General features: G+C 38.6%; 1 protein-coding gene across 1 annotated transcript in view; it reads right to left on the reverse strand.

The window, feature by feature from the left end:
* Positions 1–2840: 2840 nt before the first annotated feature.
* The window catches only part of TUSC3 (tumor suppressor candidate 3), a 194967-nt gene continuing 176849 nt past the window's right edge, over positions 2841–20958 (reverse strand). The window contains exon 10 of the mRNA XM_006167752.1: positions 2841–3189. Coding sequence (XP_006167814.1) covers positions 3174–3189 — 16 coding nt within the window. The 3' untranslated portion in view covers positions 2841–3173. The remainder of the gene's footprint in view (positions 3190–20958) is intronic.

Here is a 20958-nt window from a genome sequence, read left to right on the forward strand (position 1 = left end):
CCTTGCTTTAGTATTTCAGACTTAGTGAGTCCTGTGGACTCTGAAAAACCATTAACCTCCAAGAGTCCGATCAAATATTTTGTCCCTAGATGCTCTAGTTGATGTGTTTACCTGTCGCCAGTCATTAAAACACAATGTTTAATGTCACTGATCGTAAAATAATGATGACACGTCATGCCTTCTTTGGAACAGCCACTCCTCCCATGTGCCCTGAGAGAGGTTCTTACAACAAGAAGAGAGGGAATACTTGTCAATCTTTATGGTTACAGCAAGCTCTCATCTCCCGAAATCACCATGCCTGATGCACTGTAATTGACGAGGGAGATCGCTTTCTGTGTAAAGGAAAATTACCGTAAGCACACAATACTACTGGGCTTACTCACGTGAATACGTAATGCAAGGAGCAGTATTCGGAGCCAACAGAGCAAGTCAATCACCTATTATTATAAAGTAAGTCTTTTAGACGGGATTTTATATTAGAATTCTCTCCACCAGAATAGAAAAGTCATTTTTTAAAACTGTAACTGGAGATTGTTAAACATATAATCAATTTTTTAGAGGTTTTAATACGGTGAATTTGGCTAAAGGTGACATTGAAGGATATAACTTACCAGTTAAAAATTACTCAATTCTAATTGTTTAGCAAAGGTAACGACATATTAGGTATGCGATTTTCTGCATGCTATGTTCTGTATGCAAATGATATTTGAGCAACTCTTGATACATTCTAGTAACGACTTAGGCTGAAGCCGTTTTCTCCACTCTAGAGTTACATCCCTAACGCCACAACCATCTACAGAGAAGCCAAAGCTTTGCACACTGTTAAATTCTGAAAAAAAGTTAAGTTTTTATCATTGCAATGATTTTTAATGTTGAGAAGAAATTACAAAATACAGGCTAGAGGGCCAGGATGTGGTACATGGCTACAGCACTAGAACCCTGCATGGCCTGCTGCAGATTTAAGTTTCAGACCTGGAGGCTTGAAATTATGTGGGGTGTGTGCGTGTGCATGCCCCAAATCCCAAGAGGTGAATGGAGGAAAAGGGACAGTGGCATGGCCATCCTCTCTCGGGGTTAACTCCTTACTTTCTCTTTCTTTGTGTGTCTGTCTCTAGGAAGTACATAGGCCCTGTGGCAAAATTTTTAAAAGAATTAAAAATGCTTACACACACGAAAACGTTTAATGATACGGGCTAGGTAAGTACTCCTTCCCTCAGTCGTAGTGTCCGAGAATGGCTTGGCTTTGGATGTAATTAAACTACTAAGCTGTACTTACACAAAGATTGGGTATGTTTTGTCAGTATCATTTAAATCAATTGCATTTTAACTGGAAGATACCGATTTTGAGAGTTAAGGGGGCAAAGTAATTATAATTAACATGTTTATTACTTGAAAATTTGGCCTCAGATTCCTTTTGTAGTCTCTGAAGTTTAGAATGAAGTTCAAAGAATGTAACATGAGTCAAGGATTTAAGCATTGCCTGTTAAGTGCTGCTAGCAATAGGAATCACTGAGTGATTCGCTCATTCCAGAATAACTAATTTTTTATTCAGATTCCAGGAGAGAGGCTTTGAAAGCAAGCTGTTTCCATAAACTCAAAAAGAAAGTGAGTTTGACTGGAGCTTATGATTATGCTCACCTGCTGCTGTTCTCTGAGTGCCATTTATAATATGAAATTTATTAATCTCTGGACAGAAATACAGAAAATCATGTTATTTTAAAGAACAGATGTGGAAATACGTGATACGGTTAATATAGTCCTGAATTATTGTGTGATTTTCAGTGATTACTATAATGTTTTGAAAAGACAGCTTCACCCATCTAGCACTCATTACCCTGAAATGGAACTCGATAAACAAGTCCTGGTAGGTGTTTACATTTCCTGTTCTTCACTGAAATTCACAGGTACAGAACAGGTGAACTCAGCGGGTATGCACCTCTTTCCTGCTTGAGACGATGACAGGTGGACATCTCAATGCACAAAATGTACCATGGCCTACAGTTCAGATCGAAAGGAAAGTTAGAATAGTTAAGTCTTAACCAAAGAGAAAAAGAAAAATCTTACTGAACTGACTAAAGGACTGTTTGTCCAAATCCATCTTTGAGTAGCAACACAGAGCACAAAGATCCAGGTTTGAAACCTGGGAGCCCATGATGACCACGATGTTTAATTATTTTTGCACTCAGCTTCTATAACATCTACACGTCACATAAAATCAACACTTCCCACCTACTTTACAAGGATGGTATGAGAACAGATACTGTAACCTGTGTGATGTGAAAGCGCTTTATAAACCACAACAGGATACAAAGACGGTGTGATTACACTCTGCTCGGTTTTCAAGGAAGCTTCACGGAGTGACTCACTCCTCCCAGGGTAACTGATCTACTCGGACTCAGGGACGGGGGTTTTGCTAGCAAGCGGCTTCCATAAAGTTGAGAAAGAGAGTGAGTCTGGCTGGATCTTAGAAATCCAAATTTCGGAACCCCAGTTCTAAAGTTGGATAAACAGTACTTCCTAGCTGCAGTGTGCTCTTCCATGGCTTGCCTTAGGGGAATGCGGACTTAGTGCATGTCTGCTTCAGATTTAGCTCTCTGAAGAAACTCTTCTTCCTAGATTAGGCATCCACTTTATACACACTGTTCTTCCACCTCTCTGTCCTAAATACCATTATCGAGTGATGATTAATAAGAACAAAACACTATTTGTAACAGTGCACGTCCTTTATAACTGTAACTGCAGTAAGTATAATTTTCAGTACACGACATTTTCATGCATATGCTTTATCCCTGTACAATACTGAGCATTCTTTAACATACATTTGATAGGTTTCCTTTACTAACATTGCGGTTTCCTTTACTAATGAGTGAACAGTTCTAAAACATACATTTATAATCACATTGTCATTTATTTCAATCTTGTGGCATACACTGAATATAATATGCTTGAAAACACTTTGATGTTTCTTTTGTAGACTATTAAATGTTACCATCCATTTCTATAAATTAAATTTACTAGGAAAACCCACAGTTTAAAAAAGTATACAAGACTTAACTAGCTTATCACAATCGACAAAAAAAAAAAAAAATCAATGTAAGAATTTAAAATAGTGTAATATCAGGAACAGTTTATCTTCATGGTAAACATTCACTTTATGCAAATCCCACTTGGCTTCATTTAATTAAAAAGCTGAAAAAGAAAGAAAATTATTATGTGCTGAACATAAAGAATACACAGTATCTGTTTTACTCTATTCCAAATTAGTACATTTAAATATAGAAATGCAGTAACTATTCATTCACCTAGTTGTGATTTCTGTACAGGGCAATGTTTCTAACTTGTCCCGATAATGGGGTCTGTTTCTGTTGAGGACAGAGTCAGGGCTGAGACAAGATCTGATCATGTGAATTTCTGGTATTTAAGTTTACATTCACACCTCTCTTTGTGGCTAGAGCAATGGTTAAATCACCAAACAAAATGCTAATGTAAAAGAAACAGAGGAAATGGGTTGAAACAAATATTGGAAATCCACTCATCAGGATATCCGAGAAAATGTTTTCCTTATCATCGAATCCATATTCATTTACATACATAAAAAGAGTTACTTAAGTGCTCTGTTTTCTGTTAATGTAATTTACGATTTTGTTCCACTGGACAGCCAAAAAAAAAGAATGTACACACGAATCGTAACAAAATGGCCATCGGGTTCTGATGGAACATTAGCGTATAGAGATACATGTACACACAGAAATAAAACGGAAAGTAAAAGGTAACGATTTCGCTTTCAGAATTTCCCTAAGCAAAGCTTTAACTGATAAACAGAAATATATTTAACTTTGTGAGATATTCAGTTTAATAACATTTACTGTGCTTTCGCTTGCCGTTTCTATCTTTCCGCTAACACGTGGCATGCTCTTTTCTTTTTGGTTCTCGACAACATGGACAAATTGCAAGATAACCAGAGACAAAACAATTTTAATGTTTAAGTATTAAAGCAAACAGGAAAAATACTTGGCTCATGTAATTGAAAAACCATGTAGCTGGAACACTTCAAACTAGCAAGGTTAATATTTGGATGTTGAAATTAGAATATTCTAGGCATACGTTGCTTCCCTTCTGAACCTCGGTTTCCTCATTAGTGAAAAGAATGCTTGTTTTGGATAGCTTCCAAAGTTCTTTGCAGTGCCAATATTTTACGATTCTGGAGATACTATGTGCTAAAAGGAAATATGTATTTTAAATTACATAAAATTTTTATACTAAAGCATTATATAACACGCATTATATTACATACTTTTGTTATATCTGTTAACTACATACCTATGTGTGTATATATATGTGTGTGTGTGTGTGTGTACAAATATAATATGTATTTGAAATATATATTGGGACCAGCAGTTAGTGTAATGGCTATGTCACTGGACTCCCATGTAGTTGACTGTGGTTCGAGGCCCAGATCCGGTGGCTTAAATTCATGCCAGGTGCGTGTGCATGCGTGACCAGGATCCCGAGAAGAGAATGGAGGAGAAGGGATTGCGGCGTGGCGATTCCCCCTGGGGGGTGATTTCTTGCTTCCTGTCTCTCTGTTTTTCTGGCTAGCACACGTGCCCTGTAGCAAAACCTCTCCAAAAAATAAATTAATTAAAAAAAAGAAATATATGAATGCTACATATCAGGCTTTTGAAAAAGTCATGATCTATTTTTCTATGTTTCTCTATCAAAAATGCGTCATGACTTTTGCAATGACTCGGTATTATATAGTATAAATTAAAATAGGAGATAAGTAGTTATACAATATAAACCAAAAGGGTCATGTATCCGTTTCTGAGGAACTGTTAGATGAAAAGACAGAAACTGCACTACTCTCAGGAGGCAATCAGACGTTGCTTTTACTTTTCGAGAAAACCAGCTGTGGCGGAGGAACCACAGCAGTGGCCATGTCGGCGGGGGTGGGGTGGGTGGGGGGGGAATGTGGCAGTGAGCCTCGTCACAGCGTGACACTGCGGCTCCTGTTCAGTCCACACCATCCTCAACGGCACCAGTGACAACCCAGGTGGACGTGCAGCTGCGAGATGTGGCCTCGGGCCTTTCCTGTCTGCAGTTACAAGCATGCCCTGAAGGGGCATGAATAAGGGTTAACCCTGATGAATAAGGGTTAATGGAAAAAGAAACCTTGATCAGAAAGTATTTTAAAACTAGAGTTGGCAAAATTGAAACTGAGGATTTGTAGGATCTTTTGTTTTGTTTTTGTTTTTAGACTGATCTCAAAATTTCAAGTTACGGAACTCTAAAGTTAACCTTTCATTATGGCCATGCAGATTACCACCATAAAAACAAAAAACAGTAATGTTCATTCCTTCTAATTTTTTTTTATAGATAGGAAGATTCTGATATTGAGGTGCTGTTACATTTAAAGAGTAAAAAGATCTTGTGTAATTTCTTAATACAAAAAGAAACCAAGAATCCTTAGTTACTATGCTTTTGTTCATTCTTTAGGTCTTTCCATACTTAAATACTTAGTAATTATTGAAAAAATTTGTTATCACAGTCACTTGTTTTTATCTCATTATAGAGGGACAAGTATATGATCAACTTTCAACTGATTATTCTAGTAACTGTCCCACAATAAGGGGTACATCTGGCAAGTGGAATACTTCCTATTCTTTTATATTTAAGCTGATCCTTTTCATAAAAAAAATAATAATAAGTTATAAAAACTTCCAAGCATTTGTTCAAGACACCAAAAAGACTTGCTGGGTGAAAATGTTAAAAGGTTTTGTTAGTTAAAATGCTTTTTAGAGAAGAATGAACTGTTATTCTCTAGGTAATCTTTCAGAATTTCAAGTCTGATTTTTATTTTCATTATGTAAATATTAAATTTGCAAGATGTGTTCCAATACGAATGTTTTATATTAATATTATCACTCAAGGGGTTGGTTTCTCATTTCTATTTCTCAGGGTCTGACATGTCTTTTTTCTTTTCACATTTACCTGTCCAATAACTGTGATATATAGTCTAACAGTATAACTAACAGTCCTTACAGACTGATGCTCCCAAAAGGGCCTGGATGTTATTTCTCCTAATAATGCTTATCACAAAAATGTGTAAATGCTGTCGTATGGTTCGTGAAGCAGCTGTCGAGGATACTGAAATCTGAATGTGTTTTACGAGTGCCGTTCAGAGTGGCAGTCTGCTTCCCGGGAGTGTGAGCAGCTGTCTTGGTACCACCATTTACTTTTGTCTGAACTCGGCTCTCGCCGTGAACGAGCACCACAGTAAGCAGCAGTAGTTGGCACATGCCTGACGCTGGTCCCCACCACCTGCTTATTCTCAAGTGCAAATATGAAGGGTCCGCATCAACTCAAGGAGCGTGAAAGATGAAATGTGCAAGCTCGCTGGTGAGGGCAGTGAATGGTGTTAGACGAGGGTTAGACAAGGCAGACCCAGCACAAACAGGCCTCCGACGCTCCCTCATCCCCTAGTATAAATGGGTACAACTACTCCCTCTAGTTTGTGTAACATTTTTTGGGATAAAAACGCAGTGTTTAACTTGCTGAAGAGTGATATTACAAAGTTTGTTATCAAGTTTATTATTTGAATTCAAAATAAATTTATCTTAAAAAAAGAGACTGAAAATAGTAGCTATTGTCTCAAATTTGGGTCAAAAAAGTCAGGTTCAATTAGCATTCAAAGAGATGTACGGGACATCTAGTTGCCTACAGAAACACCACACAGAAGGTGTCACGGGACGCAGAATGAATTCATGACCCTTATGTTTCTTTTATTTGAAGGAGAAAAAGATCTGGGTACGATTAAGTATGAAACAGTGATATACTTCATATGATGGAGAGTCAAAGTGTTACAGGGCCTCGAAAACAGACAAAGCCAAACTGACTTTGAGAACAAGTTAAATAAAGGAATTGCAGCCTAGACTGAAAGAGCTGAATGAAAAAAGGCACCAGAGTGTGAAAACACGTCGTCTTATTTCCAGTATCACTAAAGCAGGAGTCAGTGCCCCTCCTGTACAGAGGTGAGCGTTTGCACAGGGTGGGCCACGGGGCTTTGCAGAAATGACTCGCTGCACTGCTGTGTCTAAGAACAGCCAGAGACGGTGCCCGTGCAAATGACTCTGGCGATGCATCAATAAAATTTTATTCATGAACACGGAAATATAAATTTTGAACAATTTTATCTGCTCAAGATACTAATCTTTGTTGTTTGCAATGATTTAAAACTATAAAAAGCATTCTTAGTTTATGAGGTGCATCATTCTTTATGGGGCACACTGAACCCTAAGAAGAGCAAAATGGGGCCAAATTTAAGTAATGTTTTATGGTGATTCACACAATGGTATTATGTCATAGTTTGTCAATTCATATGTAGTGGAAGAATAGTTACAGATACTGAAATATGCTCAGGATGTATAGAAAAATAGGCATCATGTAACTCCTCCCTAGATTCAAAATATATAAAAGCTACACTGTTAACATTTGATAACTTGGGTTTTGGGATTATGAGTGAATTTTATTTCTTCATTTTGTCATCTGTATTTTCTAGAATGAACTATGAGCAACAAGCCTGCTCTTGCTTGTTAGCTACTCATGAATTTTGATGAAGAAGCAACATAATCAATGCATATGTTCAAATAATATCTGTCATTACCGTAGAATAAATAATGGATTATGAAGGAATGATAACTATACATTGAGAGTTAAGCTAGGTGGTTAGGTGATTCTGTGGAAGATATAATATACTGGGTTGTCAGAACAGTCTTGATGCATTTTTATATAGAGAAACAGAAAAATACATGACTCTTCCGACAACATAATGCATAAGCTAAGATAGCAGTGGGAATACAACAGTGATAGAGACTAAGTCAAATAACACCCAAGGAGAATGTGGGACTAGACGAAATGACTCCAGAAATGTCTTCTATGATTGTAAGAACAACAGTGTCTAAGGGAGAGTGGGGAGAACAGGAAACAGGTTTGGAGGCAGAAAAAACACTGATTTTGGAAATGCTGAAGGAGAGCTCTGAGTGTGGTATTCAGGATCCTGGATCTCAGGACAAAGGCCAGGACTGGATATGCACATTTAGGACTGAGGAGTAATTTGAAAGAAAAGAAGGAAGGTTTGAGCATGCCTCTTAGGAAACCCAATCTACAAAGTCTCAAAGGACTGGGCAACAGAAAGATTTTAGAAAGCTTATGGGCATTGGGTTGCTGGAAACTCAGGATATATCAAAAGCAATCTCTTTTCCCTTTCTGTGTAGTATCGGAACAGGAACCAAATAGTGGCTGCTATTTTGTTTGTTCTTAGTATTTACTTATACTGGGTTACTTATTCCATCTGTTCTCGCTGTTCTGAGAAAACAGAATGGGCACAGTGCTGCGAATGAATGCATCGTGTCCAATTAGGAGCTGGTTAATCCTCTACTGAGATCTTTAGCTGGAAAAAATTTTCTTGTTTACAGTTCTTACTTCCCGTTGTCAAACACGGAAGGAGTCAGGATACCTAATGGTTACTTACATAAGACATTCTGCCTGATGAAGTCACCGATGGGGTTAATGGGCAGCTGCTCTGATTTCGTTTTGGTATTCAAAAAAGTAAGGAAGTGAAAGATGTCCTCATTTCTTCACTAAGCACATAGGGCACTGGCTAAATTTTCGCTCCTATTCCATTGGCTGTGTGGTTACTGCAGCTTACTGATCACTCTTTTCATGTTTTTTAAAACTTTTACCTTACATTCATACATGTTCTATGGGAAAGGCAGGGAGAGGTCCATTACGGCTTTCACCAAAAGCCTTGGTCCTGCCTTCTTTGTAATAGAAGAGTAATGGATCCAGAAAAGAAATGGAGGCCATTATTAGGAGTAGGGAGAGACTTTTGGGACCAGAAACATGGTAATAGCTGTCAAGTCTAACTACAACTAAGTGCAGTCCTCGATGGAGCCTGTACAGAAAGGCATACTTAGTAAGTCTTGATGACATGGCTCGTGAGAATTAGAAATGGTCAGAGACACAGGAAATGATCAGAGGGAAACAACAATAAAGCTATTATGTGGGGTTAGGGACAAATAAAGGACATGAATTCTTTGAAACCACAGAAGTTCCCAGTCTGTCCCTGCTTTTAGAGGGTTGCCGAGTGGTGTCGCGTTCCTGCCAGAATAAGAGAGTTTTACTTCCATAATGAAAATAAGCCTGAGGATGGGCCAGCCAGTGACGAGGTGGTTAAGGCAGCTGGATCCCACAGGGCTGACTATGTGGTTCAAGTCCCAGACCTGTAATCTAAGAATGCTCCAGACATGTGTGTGTAAGGGTTTATGGTGTGGCCACCCACACCCCTGCCCCCGGCTCTGGATGCTTTCTCTTGTTGTCTGTCTATGGCAAGTGAGCGTGCCCTATAGCAAACTGGAATAATAATAATTTTCTCAAAGCCTCTAGAATTACCTTTGGTGTATATGTGACACAGGCCTAGTGTTCCCTGGGTTGGGGGGATATGTAGTGCAGAATTAAAAAACTGGATTCTGAATATTCTATAAAAAGTTACTCTGGCTCGATGTAAAGGTTCCTAGTTATCTATTTTTAAAATGATCAACCAATGATTTTTTAAAAAATGTTTTCAGTAATTTAACTGGAAGATTGAATTTTTATTCTGTTCATCTTGAATAGGTTTACATTGTTTGTCAATGGAAAAGGCATTTGACTAGTTTTCCTAGGCAGAATTAAATATATTTCTGTTGATTGTTTTATTTTGCTTTTCTTCCCTCAAGTGAAAACAAAAAGAAGAAAAAAATGGAATTATATTTTGTTTGGGATAGACAGATATGTATGTATATGAGTAATACTAGTTAAAAAATACTGTCTTTATCAAATAGTTAATTCCAGAGATAAAGTTGGTAAAAAAAAAAATATGTCTGAGGACTTTTCCCTTTAGGAACTAAGGAAATAGCAAAAGACTGGAAATATGGGATCTCACAGTCGAGTTTTCTTACATTTGTAAAACAGTATTTCACTAAAACTTGTCTTATTAAATAAATAGTATGGTCTTTATTTGAAAGATGAGGGAAACTGAGGTTCAGAGAAGATGAAAAGACTTGCCTGAGGTTATAGTTTTTAAGTGCCATCCTCCAAATCACATCTTCTCACTCAAAGTCCAGATCACTTTCCAATACACCACAATGAAATACAATATGGAAGAAATAATCCTTAAGATTCAATTTCCATTTTTACAATAGTATCACAAAATTTAGCACTGTACTCTTTAAGTAAGTCAAGGGATAGACAATGGAGCCTTGATAGCACTCCGACTTTTCTCTGAATCATCACTGAATCTCTGGACCTCTATGTCTTTCTTCAAAGCTGGGACTCAACACGAGAAAGGTAATAGTGAAAATTCTCTCATGGATATGTACTGTGGCCCGTCACTACAGCGTTTCTAAATTATTTTTCTATTTGTACTGCTTCAGAAAGTATTTTTATTTTCCCTGCAGATGAGAGATACACGTCTAAGAGGCACACATGAAGGTGATATTGCTCTACCGTACACCCCGGGATTTTTTTTTTTTTTTTGCCTTGTGCTTGTTTACCATCATTCTTATCTCAAAATCCATAGCATCCTTTTCAGTTTTACCTACTCGTCTGTAGTTTCCCTTATTGAATATCACTGCATTTTTTGGTAGTCATTCATTCTCTCTCAGAATAACCAAGGATATTATGAATTCCAAGTATCTTTTTAAGACAATGGGAGATACTTTCTATATCCATTTAAGCTTATATATATATAAATCTGATGCAGCCCACTCGGAGTTAACTTGGGGTTGCAACAGCTCTCTGCAGAGCTCAGGAGCTCAAGCCTGGAATGGTGATCTTTCCAGACATGCCTTTAATGGTGTGGAACAACTAGACAACACCAGGGGACGTCTTTCAATATAAACTGCATCTTCTGGAGTTATACAATGTGACAGAGAGTACTCGTCACAATATTTCCTCTTGCATTTACTGGAGGAAGGTATAGATTCAAGGTTGTGAGGAACAGATTCAATTAACAAGTATATAATGAGCACCTACTATGTGCATAGCACTTTGGAGATACAAAAAAGGTAGTATGATATCAAGGACTCTTCAACAAATAGTCTTCTAAAAAAGAAAAGGACTTAAACACATGAAACAGTAGCATATACATACTTAATGAAAAATGTAATGCACTAACCTCCTACGGAATAATCAAACACTAAAATAGCTAGAACAGGTGAAGAGAGGAAAGGGAAGCAATTTATTTTTTTTTGGGGGGGAGAGGTTTTTGCTATAGGGCATGTATGTTTGCCAGAAAGACAGAGACAGGGAGACAGAAAGTGAGAAATCACCCCCCAGGGGGGATGGCCATGCTGCAATCACTTCTCCTCCATTCTCCTCTTGGGATCTTAGGCATGCATGCACACGTACCCGGGGTGAGTTTAAGCCACAAGGTCTGAGACTTGAACTGCAGTCAACTACATGGGAGTCCAGCAACGTAACCATTATCCCATCTGCTGGACCCCCACATGGCTGACTGCGATTCGAGTGCCGGATTCGTGGATTCAAAACTCATGCCAGGTGTGTGTGTGTGTGTGTGTGCGTGTGTGTGTGTGTCCCCATCCGTGCTAAATCCCAAAAGGAGAACGGAGAAGGGATGGGGCATGGTCATACTCCCTGAGGGGTTATTTCTCACTTTCTGTCTCTATCTCTCTGGTGAGTGCCCGTGCCCTATAGCAAAAATCTCTCTTAAAAACAAACAAAACAAACAAACAAACAAAAACAAAAAAGCATAAAAGAATGCAGTATTTTTCAGGAATTACAAATTGACTATATAATTTATCCTTCTAAAATTCTGAGGTAATTACTAGCTAAAATGGCTAGCACATCTAAAGAGGTGTATGTGAAGTAATTTCTTTAGATATTTTTTCTATAGGGCATGTCACCTGCCAGAGACAGACAGAGAAACAGAAAGTGAGAAATCACCTCCTAGGGGTCATGCCATACCACAATCCCTTCTCCATTCTCCTCTCAGGAATCTGGGCATGCATATACACATACCCTGCGTGAGTTTTAAGCCACTGAGTCTGGGGCTTGAGCCATGGTTGACCATGTGGGAGACCAGCAGCTTAACCGATACTCCACCTGCTGACCCCACGTGAATGAATGTTTATTGAGAATGTTACTGCAGTTCGGGAATTACAGACTGGCTCTATAATGTACCCCACAAAGTTGTAATGTAGGTGCTGCCGGTTTGCCGGGAAAGTCATGATGCATTTCTGCATAGAAACAGTCATGTCTCCTCTGACAACCCACTATCATACTGAATTTACAGACAAGGAAAACCAGACTGACAACGTGAAATATCTGGGCAAGCGATAGGAGAAGAACAACCAACTAAGAACTGAGCCTGTCTTCAACCCTGTAAAAACACTATTTTAGGGCTGAAGAAACTGTGACTCAGAACTTAAGTAACTTCAATTCTAAACTCCAAGTTAGTACAGAAAGTGTCTAAGATTCAAGTTTAGACTGGTCTAAATGCAGAACCAAAGCTCTTGGCTAATATATAAAATCAAATTCCAAATGGGAACTCAGGTCTTCTGCTTCTAATTACTGTTATTTTCCCATTACACTACACTACAGCTATTACAGAGTGAGAGAGTCTTATGAACATCTAGGAACCAAAGTGATCAAATTAACAGCGTGTTTCAAGTTATTCTCTGACTAGAGCAGACGCTCGGTGTGCCACAGCTGCTCTTCCAATGTCCTCTGAACACTATTCCTGAAGCACAGAACGCCAGTGGCAAGTGTTAAGGAAATAACACCCGGAACTGAAGACCGGCAGGCACCCCTCTCAGCATTTTGTTCTTAGAAAGTGGGCGGGCACTAAAGTTAATCTTTATTTACTGTATGACATGAACTCAATGCTACCACTGTAACAGAACTTCTCCTTTTGAACTATAACAGATCAGAATTGGGTCAAATTCACAATAATTCTATTTCACTGGTAGTGTCAAGGGACTCTGGTGCCCAGTTAAGTCCATCGAAAGGTCTAGAGAAGATCTCTTCTCCACTCCACAGCAGTATGCATATATATAAAACAGAGTCACTTAATATTCAGTGTAAAGAAAAACTCTGTTTAGAAAAAGGAGATGAATTTAAAATATTTATAACAGAATTAATGATTATAATAACAGCATCAAACCACTTATTGAGTAATCAGTACTGTGTGTCAGGCATGTGCTAGGTTCTTTTTTTTCTTTTTTGAGAGGTTTCTGCTATAGGGCGCATGTGCTCGCCAGAGAGACAGAGAGAGACAAAGAGACAGAAAGCAAGAAATCATCCATATTTTTTCTATAGGGCATGTCACCTGCCAGAGACAGACAGAGAAACAGAAAGTGAGAAATCACCTCCTAGGGGTCATGCCATACCACAATCCCTTCTCCATTCTCCTCTCAGGAATCTGGGCATGCATATACACATACCCTGCGTGAGTTTTAAGCCACTGAGTCTGGGGCTTGAGCCATGGTTGACCATGTGGGAGACCAGCAGCTTAACCGATACTCCACCTGCTGACCCCACGTGAATGAATGTTTATTGAGAATGTTACTGCAGTTCGGGAATTACAGACTGGCTCTATAATGTACCCCACAAAGTTGTAATGTAGGTGCTGCCGGTTTGCCGGGAAAGTCATGATGCATTTCTGCATAGAAACAGTCATGTCTCCTCTGACAACCCACTATCATACTGAATTTACAGACAAGGAAAACCAGACTGACAACGTGAAATATCTGGGCAAGCGATAGGAGAAGAACAACCAACTAAGAACTGAGCCTGTCTTCAACCCTGTAAAAACACTATTTTAGGGCTGAAGAAACTGTGACTCAGAACTTAAGTAACTTCAATTCTAAACTCCAAGTTAGTACAGAAAGTGTCTAAGATTCAAGTTTAGACTGGTCTAAATGCAGAACCAAAGCTCTTGGCTAATATATAAAATCAAATTCCAAATGGGAACTCAGGTCTTCTGCTTCTAATTACTGTTATTTTCCCATTACACTACACTACAGCTATTACAGAGTGAGAGAGTCTTATGAACATCTAGGAACCAAAGTGATCAAATTAACAGCGTGTTTCAAGTTATTCTCTGACTAGAGCAGACGCTCGGTGTGCCACAGCTGCTCTTCCAATGTCCTCTGAACACTATTCCTGAAGCACAGAACGCCAGTGGCAAGTGTTAAGGAAATAACACCCGGAACTGAAGACCGGCAGGCACCCCTCTCAGCATTTTGTTCTTAGAAAGTGGGCGGGCACTAAAGTTAATCTTTATTTACTGTATGACATGAACTCAATGCTACCACTGTAACAGAACTTCTCCTTTTGAACTATAACAGATCAGAATTGGGTCAAATTCACAATAATTCTATTTCACTGGTAGTGTCAAGGGACTCTGGTGCCCAGTTAAGTCCATCGAAAGGTCTAGAGAAGATCTCTTCTCCACTCCACAGCAGTATGCATATATATAAAACAGAGTCACTTAATATTCAGTGTAAAGAAAAACTCTGTTTAGAAAAAGGAGATGAATTTAAAATATTTATAACAGAATTAATGATTATAATAACAGCATCAAACCACTTATTGAGTAATCAGTACTGTGTGTCAGGCATGTGCTAGGTTCTTTTTTTTCTTTTTTGAGAGGTTTCTGCTATAGGGCGCATGTGCTCGCCAGAGAGACAGAGAGAGACAAAGAGACAGAAAGCAAGAAATCATCCACCGGGGGCATGGCCACGCCACAATCCCTTCTTCTCCATTCTCCTCTTGGGATCTTGGACGTGCACACACACCCGCACCCGGTGTGAGTTTAAGCCACTGGGTCCAGGACTCAAACCACAATCGACTACATGGGAGTTCAGCGACATAGCCATTACGCTAACTGCTGGTTCCTGTGCTAGGTTCTTTACATGTATCCTCTCACATATACTGAGAGAGAGATATGTAAATTTATCTCCATTTATAGGTTTAGAAAAGTTACGTAATTTGCCCAAGGTCACATGGCTAGTAACAAGTAGACTGGGGATTCAAATCAGGGAAGTTCAGTTATTCCAACTAAAAAGAAAATAATGATATCACGAAGAATGGCACTAGAGCATCCACCATTAAGACTGAAATTTGGGCACTGGAATGGTGGCTTAGGGTAGCTGGAACCAACATGGCCAACTGTGTGCTTTGAGTCCTGGACTTGAAGGACTGAAAAACACACTGAGCACATGTGCACGCATGTCTGAACTACTGAGAGGACAAGGAAAGAGAAGAAACTGCAACACGGCTGCCCCTCGGGGGGTGCTTTCTTGTCTCCCCCGTGTCCCCCAACTCAGCCCTGCCAGGGAGCATAGGCGCTCTGTAACAAAAACAAGGCAAAACAAAAGCTGAAACGTGGGGAAGGTTTAGGGATATGGGATAAACATTTGAAGAAGATTCTTATCCTTTTAGCAAGTATATATATCAAGACATAAAATAGTAATTTTGAAGTGTGATGTACTGAGAAAACTTGAAGGAAATAAATGTGTAAGGTTTTATGAGGTTTAAGATTAAAATAAAAATGAAAATGCAAAAAAGAAAAGGATCACTCTATATAGAAGAAATTAAGGCTTACAGATTAAGCAGAATTCAAAATTGTGAGGAAAGAAAAAAAAAAGTAAAGACAATTGTAGCTCTGCGTAAAGCTGATTAGGGATGCAGTTATAAGTATCAGTGATACAAAGTTATCAGCCGTAGAAATTCAGAGGGAAGGCTCTGGGGGCTACAAAAGGCAGAGGCGTAACATGAGAAAGCCCACTGCACTGCGGCATGAAGCCCCTGGCTAACGGCGATTTTTAAAGCAGGAGGTGGCATTAAGATCAAATGTGCTTTTCACCAAGTTAGCTCAAGAGCCTTATCCCAGAAGGTTGAAGTGGAAGGTCCCAAGCGCTCTGGTGAAGAACGTACACTTGTCCCTGAAGTTCATTTCCTGTCTCGACTCACCCATGCTTCCATCTGGAAAGTCAAGGTACCGTCTTGGTTGAGAAGCTATCTTTATCATGAGCCTGCTGCAATGCATTTGTTGTCATGAGTGGTTAAACGAATTCAGCTCTTGGTTCCTAGAGTTTATGATTCAATATCGTAGAGCCTAATGCCTTTTTTTTTTTTTCTTTTGAGAAAGAAATTTTTGCCATAGGGTGCTGTGTGTGTTTGCTGGAGAGACAGAAAGTGAGAAATCTCCACCCCCCCACACACGGGAGGTAGCCATGCTGCAATTCCTTCTCCTCCACTGTCCTCTCAGGAGTTTGGGCGTGCACGCACACATGCCCAGCGTGAGTCTTAAGCCACCAGGTCCGTGATTCGAACCAAGGTTGACTACACGGGAGTCCAGCGACGTAATCATTACACCATCTGCTGGTCCCCTGGATGCTCTTTGAAAATGGACATCTATTTGTTTTTCCAAAGCTCCTAAAGGCCATTCTGGATTAAGTTTTATATGTTTTCTTCTCCCTGAAATGCATTTTATTGTCTCATTCCCTATGATCTGCCTTTATCTAGTATGAGCAATGAAAAGAATCAGTTAACACAAAATGCTGGTGTCACAGACAGATGCTTGTGCAGACACAAAGGGCTCTTTCACAACATGCCACGTTCACAAATGACCGAGTTCTCCCACGGGGGAGTTCAATGATGGGGGTCCTTTCTTATCAGTTTGCCTTTCAACTAGTCCCAGAATTCCCCTCTCTTTTCCTCGTACTTATTCCACTTCACTCTTGCTTGGGTTATCACTGCCACTCTTTCTTGAGTGAGCTAATTCCAAAGATAAATATTTTTCTCTGTACTGTCAGGTTTTTAGAATTTAGCTTAGGATTTGTCCAAATCTTTGGTATCAACTCTCTGTAGTCCTTTTAGTAACACTTGCTTTTGATGTTTATCATCTATTGATTACCATAATCTCACATGAGAGTTAATAAAGTTTCTGAAGAAATAAACAAACAACAAACAAACAAAAAGCTTATTCAGGAGAAAAATGATGCAATGGAATAAAAACAAGACCCAAAGCAATACGTACCATTACTAAGGTAACTTTAGCACATGTACATATATTAGACTAGAAAAGGGAATAACAATTTTTAAGTAGAAAGTTAGCATTTTTCTTGTTCATAACATTCTCTTATACTACATTGTGCTGGTTCAAAAAGAAGCTGTAAACATAACGAGGGAAACATATTCCTCTATAAACCAGATAAAGCAAAAGAATTTAAGTATGAATAAAAAATGAGGAGGGATAGCTATGAAAGCTATATGGATTTACAGAAACATGGTAAATGATTTACCAGTATATTCATAGAAAAGGCAGAATGCAGAATAATAGATACAAAGTTCTCACATGAGCTGAAGAGGAATACTAAACGGTTCTAATGTAACATGGGGAGAATAAAACTACATGAAGACAAATGGTTAAAAAACACATGAAAAAATGTTCGACATCTCTTAGCATAAGAGAAACATAAATCAATACCACACTGACACCTAGCCCCAGTCAGAATGGCTATTAGCAACCCGAGAAGGAAAGAACACAGAATAACAAGTGCTGGAAAGGCTATGGAGAAAGGGAGATCTCCGTGTGCTGCTGGCGGGAATGTAAACAGTACAGCCACTGTGGAAACCAGCGGGAGGGTTCCTCAGAGATCTAAAACTAGAACAAACTTTTGACTCGGCCACTACACCACTCTGTCAGAGAGCCATTTACACACTCACGGTTACTGCAGCACTATTCACACTAGCTAAAACATGGAATTCATGTAAGTGCTCAGTCACCAATGAATAACGAAAATGTGGCACATATGCACAATGGAATACTATTCAGCCTCAAAGAACACTTAGTTCCTGCCATCTGAGACGAAGCCTAGAAGATACAATGCTACAACAGATGAAATAAGCCATGCTATGAGACAAATAACATGTCCCTTCTTAACAAACACTTGAGTGTTCTTACTCATTAGAAGGAGCTAGAAGACTCAACAGCTCAGAAGTAGAGAGAGCAGGTACTAGGAGCTGTGAAGGGAGATGCGCAGACAAGGTTGAGAGGAACTTACTGAGACACAGGAATGCGTGTGAACAGGAGGAAGAGGCTACAGAACAGTGTTGCTGCAGATTAGAGTGTGGTTGACTATACACTTCCAAAGGAGCAAGCGTAATGACCATGACTATGTACAATATATTGCAATGTTAAATGCTGAACGTGGTGAATAGATCTGTATCCCTGACTTGATTATTGGGTGACTGGAAAAGTCATGACATATTTTTGCATAGAAAAACATAGAAAAAATAAGTCATGACTTTTCTGACAACCCAATATTATGTGCTGTACGAATTTTTAAAAACCTATACTCAGGGGACAATACATGGCATAATGGTTACACTGTTGGACTCCCACGGGGCTGAACACAGTTCAATTCCTGAACTCGGTGGCTTGAAATTCATACCAGGTGCGTGGATGTGCATGCCCAAGATCTCAAGATGACCACGGAGGAGAAGGGACTGCAGTGTGGCCATCTCCCCGGGGGATGATTTCTCACTTTCACTGTCTCTCTCCTTCTCTCCATCAAGCAGACACGACTAAGGCCAAACAAACGAAAAACAAACTCTTCAAAACAAAACAAAACTCTACCTGATGAAGATGAAAAATGATTAGAGATAAATCATAAGTAACAATAAAAAAATTTAAGAAGTTAGAGGAATTCTTTAAATTGGACAATGGAATAGCTAGATAACTAAGTCATCACTTCAAATAAGCTAGAAAGAAGTAACAGAAATTTTAGTAAATATCCTAATAGATTTACAGAGAGAGAATAAAGAATTGGAAAATAAAAAACTATTTATTTTACTGACAAACTAATAACGTCGGTGACTCAGTTCTTCTGTATAGTTCTTTTGCCTCACTTCATATTCTGTTGGACTATCCCTCATCTGAAATGCCTGGGACCAGAAATGTTTTGGATTTGGGATATTTTTGGATTCTGAAAATGTAATAAAATATATTGGAGATAGGCCCCACGTCTAAACATGAAATTCACTTATGTTTCATATATACCTTATACACAAAGCCTGAAGATAAGTTTATGCAAGTTTTTATATTACAATTTTTTGACTGGACCCATCACATGAGGTCAAGTGTAGAACTTTCCACTGGTAGTGTCACGTAGGCACTCAAAAAGTTTTAGTGTTTGGATTTTCAGATTGGGAATGCTCCATGTATCTGTGCTTGTGAAATTTGCTTATCATGTAAAAGGGAAAATAAGATAAATTCTTATAACTTCTGTAACATTATCTCCTTTCTTCTTTAATCGAGCTTATGAAGGCGCTCAAGAGAACAGAAGAGGAAGTATTCCTTGATAATTGGCTGTCAGTAATTTTCTTAGATGCTTTGGTTATCACATAATTGAGGTCACCTTATATTTGACTTATTTTTCTTTTCAACTTAGATTCTGGGACAATTTTCTACTTAAAGGAATATGAGAATTAGACAGTCAATTCAAAATAGGGCAAGAGAGAGGAGTGAGTAGAGATTCTCAGTTCTCCTTCTACCTCTAACTAGAAATGCTCTCTTGGTCTCATCCAAAATGATCTTTCTGGTCCCTTCCAGTGCTAAAATTCCAGAACACGATGATGCCTCCAAAACAAAAACAAGACCCCCAAACTCATATGCAAAAACACTGATTCATTTTGAAAATATCTAGAGCTTGAATTAAAGTATTTTAAAATTTACCCAAAATGGTCAGAATGTTTCCTTTTTGTGTATATACATTCTTTGCATTTTCCATATTTTCATCTCATGAGTGCATTTGAAGCCAGAACCACACATTGAGAAGTACTAACTACCAAGCTACAGCTAACACTCACAATCCCCAGGAGAAACCAGGCCCATATTTCTACTTGTCTATACACGTACACTTTTCTGTCCATAAAATATGCCTAGCCTCTCTTCTCTACTTTACTCAAATGCTACCTTAAATTTCAGCCCAATTTTAGACATTTCTAAAGCCTTCCTATTTCACTCAAACCTACGATGGTCTTTCCCACCTGTAAATGATTTCCGTACAAAAGATTTCATTTTATTTTTTAATTTCCAGAAGATGGATATGCTAGCTCAAGAGTGAAAAAAAAGGAAAAAAGCACCCCCTGGGGCAATGGCCATGTTATAACCCCTTCTCCCTCCTTTGGAAATTTGGGGCTCTCATGCCCAGGCAACCGGCAAACCTCCAGGTCTGGGGTGGAATTTGTGTAGTTAAACCACATGGGATCCAGTTGCCTTAACTAATGTCGCAGGCTGGTTCCACTCCTCTATACAAAAACTTTAACATTTAGTTTTAAAAATGTCGTTCCCTGGTTTATAGAAATATTGCTTCATGAACATAATTTTCTTCTCCAAACACATTAAAAGAACCTCACAGCAAGCATCATGGTATGTCAACTTTGTTCAGTAACAAAAGTTTTGAAACTAAAGGCAACTATAAAAGCACCTAGCAATTAAATATCTAAGTCTGATTCAAAAAATGGTTATATTAGAATTATTGTGGTAATTATCAGCCTATTTTTAAGACCCACACGTGGAGACTGATTCAGTTAGATGTGGTATAAGAAATCTTATGTTTTAAAAGTAACCTTGGTGAACCAAGAAATCTGATTCAGTTTACTTATTAATTTATTATATATGGAAATTGAGCCCCCAGAGTAGTGACTTCTAAAGCGTTTAGCTAGTTCAGTAAGAGACAGATAGGATGAGAATGCAGGTATCTTGAACTTCGTTCCAATTACTAAAGCAACTATAATATCATATGATCCATTTAACTGTTAATGCTGCTTGTTTATCATTTTGGGGATAGGTAAGTCCAAAACACTAATAGTATTACTAGTGTATCATAA

This window comes from Tupaia chinensis, unplaced genomic scaffold (genome assembly GCF_000334495.1).
Source record: "Tupaia chinensis unplaced genomic scaffold, TupChi_1.0 Scaffold145057_1, whole genome shotgun sequence".
In the NCBI taxonomy this organism is placed as follows: domain Eukaryota; kingdom Metazoa; phylum Chordata; class Mammalia; order Scandentia; family Tupaiidae; genus Tupaia; species Tupaia belangeri.